Source organism: Hesperophylax consimilis, chromosome 26 (assembly GCF_061612785.1).
Source record: "Hesperophylax consimilis isolate HC1 chromosome 26, BYU_Hcon_1.0, whole genome shotgun sequence".
NCBI lineage: Eukaryota > Metazoa > Arthropoda > Insecta > Trichoptera > Limnephilidae > Hesperophylax > Hesperophylax consimilis.
Window position 1 is genome coordinate 7932513 of NC_142861.1, and position 7746 is coordinate 7940258.

Genomic DNA, 7746 nt, shown 5'->3' on the forward strand with positions numbered 1-7746 from the left:
TTGAAAAAAAAATTGGTCTTTCTAAAAAATATTTTTTTACTATCAAACGTGAAAATGTTAACAACAAAACTTACCAGGACATCTTGTCTCGGAGCGTGCATAATTTCGAAAGAATTCGATATTTATAAAACATGTTCCTTTTGTGTAGGTAATAAGTAATAAAACTCACTTCACTTTTTATACCGTTTATACAATAAAAAAATATAAATAATATTTTTAACTTTAAACTGTCAATGAAAAAATGCCAAAATTCGTAATCATGCTCTTTGACAATTTAAAAAAAAATTATCCATATAATAATGTATAAATATTTGATACAAACTGTGAAAAATAATTATTTATCTTTCCAATGACGAACATATCACATATCTACGAAAGATAGAAATACTTAAATAATGTATTGACGCCCCGGTCAGATCTGTCCTTCAGAGGCTATAATTGAATATGATGTTTGTGGCTAGTAATGTCCTTCCGAGGCCTGAAGGGTTAATATATGGACTAACGACTGTGCCAAATCTCAATTGGGTAGGACTGACATTTAACTGCTGTTGTCATCCAATTCAGATATGCCTATAGGATGTCGGAAAGTGATTTAATTTCGACTAACTTAAAAATGGATAAATCAAAACATGTATTTAATGCTTGGACAAAACTATAATAACAGTCAAATAAAAGAGCATTAAATTTTGACACATAAATAATTTATTTTTTTTAGATAGTTTTTGTGTCCCATTTAAAATTAGTATTTTGTCGTGAGCAATATGTAATTAATTTTTAACTTATAGATGAGTTTGATGTCTCCGTGATGAAATAGTTATGATGCTTGATTTCGTATCTAGAGATTGCGTCTGTTACAAATTTCATAAAAATAAAATTAAAAAAGTTTTTTTTCTTAAAAAAGTTTATTATCCAATTATGTATACAATGATGGACCGCAATCATTCCAGAAATAATATTATTATTAACACAATTCCGCTAAAATAAACCAACAAATGCATCATTCAACACTAAGAATAACACATTTTTTCTTTTTTAAAGAAATACAAAGTTCCCAGGTTATCAACAACCAGAAAATATTTACCGGTCTAGTATAACATTGTTCAGCAATCGTTATTTTAGCCTGATGATTCACACCAGATTTGCATCGAATTAACAAAGAATTAATCAACCCTCGTAGAACTTGGGCAGTTGGTCTCCGAGAACGACGCGCCTCTCGATTCCGTCCTTTGTGATGACACCGAGGCGAACTACTCCGCCTGAGGAACCGTCGCGGCCCATGGCCAGAGCCAAGCAGCGCGTGGTGAACTCCACGGCCTCCTCCTTGCTCATGTCCTTCTTGTAGTGCGCGTCCACGTAACCGTAGATATAGGAGGAGCCCGAACCACCGATGGACACGCCCTGACGCACGCACATTCCTCCGATAGGGATGGAGTATACTTGACCTGAAAATGTTAAGTTTGATGTCAGAAACTTGGGAACCTTCCACATGCCAAGATGCAAAATTCCTCCATGTATAATTTTTAAATAGCGACTACATTCTTCCAAAACCTGAAAAAATAACTGAACTACTAACTTTATTATTATTCAAGAAAACAGATATTTTTTTTAAATATAGGCACTGGAACTATTCGCCATTATACGCACACAGTAACAGCCTTGTGGGTAATATGCGCCATCTCACTCGCTCGCACTATTACCAATATGTGAGCTGGTAAGGTAAGATGCAGATTGTTCATCCTTTCATCAAACTCTTGAGGGAAATCAGTTCCTTCAGGACCTTTGTCATCTTTGGGGAGGTTCTCTTTGAGGAAAGGAAGAAGTGAATCTGGGTCTTGAAGAGACCCACGTTGTATGCGGGAGGAAGCACAGAGGTTCTTCCTGGAAACTATCTTCTACTTCAAATTATATTTAGTGAAAAGTAGTGGAATTTGTTGAACACAATCTCAAGAAGGTTTGAAGTCTCTAAAACTCGAGAATATCTGATCTCGGCGAAAAGGGAGATGAACAACTGGTAAATTTTACAATAAATGGAAGCACCCTATCCTCAAAGACCTCATTGAAATGCTTGGAGTAAATATTCCAGACCGCCACAAGTATATTATCTGATATTTGATTTTGGTAGCCACCTCTGGATTGGAGCCCCAAAACTCTTCGTCTAATTAGTTAGGTGGTCTCAATTATTCAGAAATTGTGATCATAGATAATACAAACAAAGCGAGTTGACTATTTTTATGTGAATACTGCAAAAGAGTCCCAATTGCTCTTCACCAACCGGAGCCAGTGAGACTATGGCATCCCCAATCAGGATATGTTGTGAGGCTGCAGGGTATGGGGAGGGGAAGCACCTGGCCAAGCAGATCAGGTCACCAAACACGGAGAAAGCCATTTCAAAGGAAAGTTTCAATTCCGAATGGTAGTCTTAAACCATGATCTCTCACTCTGGAAATGGCGGCGTGCAGACTCTCACCGAGCTATGACCAAACTATCAAAGCGGCGGAGCTAATGAAAGTAATGCATTAAGTGTGTAGGCAGAAAGAAAGGCGGGGTACCGCTATGCGTAGATGCGATTTGCAGTAGTATAGGTGAAGGATGTTACATATTAATAATGGTTGAAGTCCCTTGTTTCTATGTATTATGTTATCTCACCTCCTAGATGGTTGTCCCAGCCAGCCACCAGAATGCCGGCCATCAGGGAGTCCCTGTAGTTGTAGCACAGGTTGGCAAACAACTTAGCGCCTGTGGTCACCAGTGGCTTATCTCCGATCTCCAACTCCATCTGATGAATGCCTGGAGGGAACAGACAAGATAATACATTACACAACACTGGCAGAATGACATCATTAACCTTGCATGAGTAACTACTAATATTCTCTATTTGTATAGGTTCTTCACATTTTATAGAGGTTGCAAGTAGATTCAAAGCATATTTGTGAGATCCTCTGGTAAAGGATGGTTCATAATATTTTCTCCTTGCTCAATAAATATACCTACTACTAATCAAATGGCATCTTTGAAACTGGTTTCTCTAGAATATTGCTCAAAACACGGCCATTACTACTACAATTTTTTTTTTTTTAAATTTACAAAAAAAACCATAAAAACTCTGCTTAGTCAGAAAATACACAAATATCGACCATTTCTAATTTGAACAGCTCATTTTTTTAAGAATTAAATGGCTGATACATGCATTAACTTCTCAGGCTTTTATATATTTTACTCCTAACAATGTGAATTTTCTTTTGGAATTTCAGAGTGCTTCTGAAGTATTTTAAATATATTGAAGTCGTTGTAAAGACAAATACCATTTCAGAAACTAGATAAAATAATCTTTCGGATGTTTGTATTTGAAATAAGCATTAATATTTTTAAATATGTACTTAATAAAATTTTGAAATCAAACACGAAAATGTTAACAAAAAATCTTACAGAAACATTTTGACTCGAAAAGTTCATAATTTTGAAAGAATTCGGTCTTTAGAAAGCACATTCCATTTGTATAGGGAATTAGTAAGAAAACTGTAATTTCACTCTTTACGCCGTATATACGATAAAACAATATAAATCATTTTTTTAACTTTCAACTGTCAATGAAAAAATCCCGCCAATTTGTAATTATACAAATTGAGAACTTTTAGGATTTTATCCATGGAATCAAGTATAAATATTTGAGACAAACTGAGAATAATAATTATTTCTTTTCCAATAACTTTCGCGCCGATAACTTTCAACTGTCAATGAATAAATGCCGCCAATTTGTAATTATACAAATTGAGAACTTTTAGGATTTTATCCATGGAATCAAGTATAAATATTTTAGACAAACTGAGAAGAATAATTATTTCTTTTCCAATGACAAATCACTCTAACGGAATATGATGTTTGTGGCTATTAATGTCCTTCTGAGATTTGAAGGGCCAATGATGAAAAAAGGAAAGATTAAGCATATTTATTTGCAAATTCAAATGCATATATGTTAATCCGATGCCCAGTAATATAGAAAATATTGTTTACCGAGTTGGTAGGACACAATGTCGGCCACAGCTTGCGTGTCAGCGGCGGAGCCCGAGCGGCAGCAGTAGATGTAGTCGGTGACTCGTGTGAGCTTGTCGGTGACGCGGTTGGCGATGTACACGCCGGTGGTGGTGCGAGAGTCCGCGCCGATGATCACGCCGTCCTTGAACTCCACCGCCATGATGGACGTGCCCGTGCTGTGCTCCGCATTCCAGTCATCGGATCCCGTGTTCACCATGATGCCTGCCAACAAATCGATAGTGACATTTAGGAGACTGGTAGATACTCTCAGTATCGCCCTAGTGAAAACCACCATTCATAAAACCAAACGTTGCTTGAAATGTTTGGTAACCAGATTCGAATAGCCAAGTACTTCCTCGCCTTTCTCTCCCCCATCTCCCACTACCCTCAGCCTCACAGCATACCCCGACCAGGGACGCCACAAGCCGAGTGGTTCCAGACGGTTGGGGGCCGTTCAAGTATTATGTAAGCACTATAGGGGGGCAGGGGGGTCTTTGCTTTGCTTATTTTTGATGACATGGGGGGGTGGGGGGGTCGAGATAGTGATTACATCAGCACTGCTCAGCAGTAGTTATTTTTTTTTACACATTGGCAACCCACACATTGTCTATGTTTGAAAACCGAATACATATTCGGGAATTCCCACCGTGTCAATAAAGTTTGTTTAAATGAATATTATGTGCATTAAAGTCCTCTATCCTTAGTCTATTTTATAAGTGCTGCTTATGAATCAATAAACAAGGGGGAAGAGGGGGTAAATAATTGTAATAAATCTGCTTACGTAATACTTGAACGGCCCCTTGGCAGCAGTCGGAACTCTTGTGCGATGGTATTCGCAAAAATTTTTTCTAAGAAGAAATTTTGATTTTTGGAGAAGGAAGATAAAGTTTGTAAGAGGAAAGGGTAGAATTAGACGTGGTTGAGATTTAAAAAATGGTAATAAGTATAATTTTACAGCACTAAACAAGCCAGGGGTGGTGCGTCTGGATCTTTTGCATTATCCTAAGGCGTGGGGGTGAAGTCCATACGAAAGCAATTTGAATTAGATTTAAAAAAATATTATTATTATTTGACCCCTAATGGGAGTGCCCCTGTCTATGCGGTTTAAAGGGGCTTGTTAAAAAGATAACTCTCATGAACAGTGCTGTCGTCTAAGTAACAATGAATTGGTGCACATTCAACGAGAATGTTGATGTGCAACAAAAATAGCATCAGTGACAGCACAGATCCTTGTGGCAACCCTGCATTGATTTGGTGCAATTTGAACCCTGGGTGAAATTTGAATTCGTATAAAGTAGCGCAATGATATTGCGTTTAAAACCCACTCAATTTGTCGTTTATATCTAAATAGGCCTTTATCGAGCATTGGATTAGGACAGGTAGGCCTAGCGACTTGAGGCGAATGACGAGCGACCGCAGCCATTGTAGAGTATTTGTGGAGGAAGCCAAACCTCCTAATAGTTATATAAATAACCTAAGACTAGGCGAAATGTAATGATGGAGAATTACTTTAGTTAGTTATATTACACTACCTGACGTGTACCCGGTGTTGCTGGGGGTTATCCTTAGGAGATAGACATATACCATTGCTGACTTTTTTGTAGGCCTTTTTAAGATATACAATTCCATGGTACATTATTTTGATGTATTTCATAAGGTTTAGCCAGCGTTAGCAATGTAAGCACCCGAAAATCTTTTTTTTACGACTTGATTACAAAACATTGACTTTTCTCTACTTTCTATAAGTGTAATATGCATATATTATTTATATAAACCTTCCGGAGAAAATTCTCTGTAAAACCCCTATCAAAATCCGTGACTTAGTTTAGAAGAACTAAGCGCACAAACAGACAGACGAGGATAGCGACTTTATTTTATACTATTTAGAGATACTTAGAATTGCTTGAGAAGAAATGGAAAAGAAACAAGTGTGCAAAACCAGATCAATAATGTATATAATTCACCTATATACATTTTAGCAAATAAACATATTAAATTGGTAATATTGGCCCGAAATAGATAAGCCCAGGTTTTTATAGAATTCTTGCAACTAATGGTGGAGCATCCACTAATATCATTTTAAGAAATATAGATATTTGTTGTACAAAACATTATTGTGAAAATTGATATTTTGAGAGTATACACAAAAAAATAACAGGGACAACCTGTCCACATTTGCAAATTGTACATGTTGCACACATTTTCAATAATGGGTAGAGTAAAATTGTTGGTTAAAGTAGATTAAAAATCATTTAGTAAAATACCGACAAACAAAACTATCAAAAAACTAAACCACTCAAATATGATAAATAAAACTCTGAAAGGTTATTCTACGGTTTTACCTGCTCTCCGTGTGATATAAGACATTAATATGTTTAAAATTTAAAGATATTTGATTTGTGCAATTCGTATTTACCTGTGTTCGGTGAGACGATTACAAAATACAAAATAAAACTATTTGCAGGTTAGTGAGTTTTTGTAAAGTCACCGAAGTCGCCGTTTGTTCCTGTCATTCTGACGTCGATAATGCAGATTTCTTTATTCCGATTTCGGTAATGCAGAACACTATTTTGCAGAATGCAGTTTATCACTGTCGATAAAGCAGATTGTTTTCATTTAATGTCGGTAATGGAGAAAACTTTTATTTGTTATCGAATAGCCGCGACTATCGCGACGCTCGTTATATTCTACGTGTTCATAGATGGCGTTAATTGATGTATTTTATAATACACTTTTTGCAAGTTATGCTTTACAATATTAGCTATTTCCACCCGTACATACGCAGTATAGATATGAATAAACAATTTTGTCCGTAAACAAAACTCGGTACAATATTTTGTATCGGTGATTCATTCCAATATTGAAAGCCTCTCTTGAAAATAACGAACAAAACTATTTATTCTTATTCATATTGTGTACATACGGGCGCAAACCAATAGTTTGTCCAAATATTTTAAAGCATAACTTTACATGTAGATTTCTTTCATGCTATGTCATTAAGGCGAAGCAATACGTAGTAACGCAAAATCATCTGTTTTTAGTTTGAAAATTTTGTCGCCTAGAAATGTTTCAGATGCTTTAATTAAATACTGCGAGTAGAATACATCCTGGCCTTTGAAATAATCGAGTATTTTTTAGATAAGTCTTTTTATAAGCCCAGAAAAAAAAATATAATGATTATTTTTATAAGCAATAATTGTTCGTCTGAAACACTCATCCACATTGAAAAAATCTCCTGATAAAAAATACATGACGCCAACGGGACTCGAACCCGTGTCCATTCGATTTCCGGTCGAAAGCTCTGACCACTGAGCTCTGGGGGCTTATTTCTTACCCGAGAAAATATTCAATATATGCTAGTGTTTCATTCAACAATTACTGCTTTTTACATTTTTTCACCTGAGAACAACCAACTTTATTTTTATATGAGAAAGGCATTGTAAGTGCTAAATCTCTCACTAGATGGCGTTGATACAAATTGTATACATTTTTTAGGTGAAATACTTGGACTTGTCAAATATTAATTTTTTTTTTTTGATAAATTAATGTTTTTTAAAGACAAGATTTTATTTATGCACAGCACAAAGGATAACAATTATTTTTATAAGCAATAATTGTTCGTCTGAAACACTCATCCACATTGAAAAAATCTCTATATAAAAATAAAGTTGGTTGTTCTCAGGTGAAAAAATGTAAAAAGCAGTAATTGTTGAA

At 35.8% G+C, this 7746-nt stretch overlaps 1 protein-coding gene across 1 annotated transcript; it reads right to left on the bottom strand.

The window, feature by feature from the left end:
* Positions 1 to 242: 242 nt before the first annotated feature.
* On the bottom strand, positions 243 to 6563 carry Prosbeta1 (proteasome beta1 subunit). Its single transcript, XM_089647507.1, has 4 exons — positions 6449 to 6563; positions 4012 to 4254; positions 2647 to 2787; positions 243 to 1442 (listed from the first exon to the last, which is right to left on the bottom strand). Exons 2-4 carry the CDS (start codon positions 4247 to 4249, stop codon positions 1165 to 1167), a joined length of 657 nt encoding a protein of 218 aa, XP_089503633.1. The 5' UTR covers positions 4250 to 4254; positions 6449 to 6563; the 3' UTR covers positions 243 to 1164.
* Positions 6564 to 7746: the final 1183 nt, after the last annotated feature.

Coding starts and splice junctions, on each gene's coding strand:
- Prosbeta1 (XM_089647507.1), bottom strand. CDS start 4,249: ATGGTGAACACGGGATCCGATGACTGGAATGCGGAGCACAGCACGGGC. Junction 2,788..4,011: donor CATTGTGTCCTACCAACTCG/GTAAACAATATT, acceptor TGTTCCCTCCAG/GCATTCATCAGATGGAGTTG. Junction 1,443..2,646: donor CTGGGACAACCATCTAGGAG/GTGAGATAACAT, acceptor TAACATTTTCAG/GTCAAGTATACTCCATCCCT.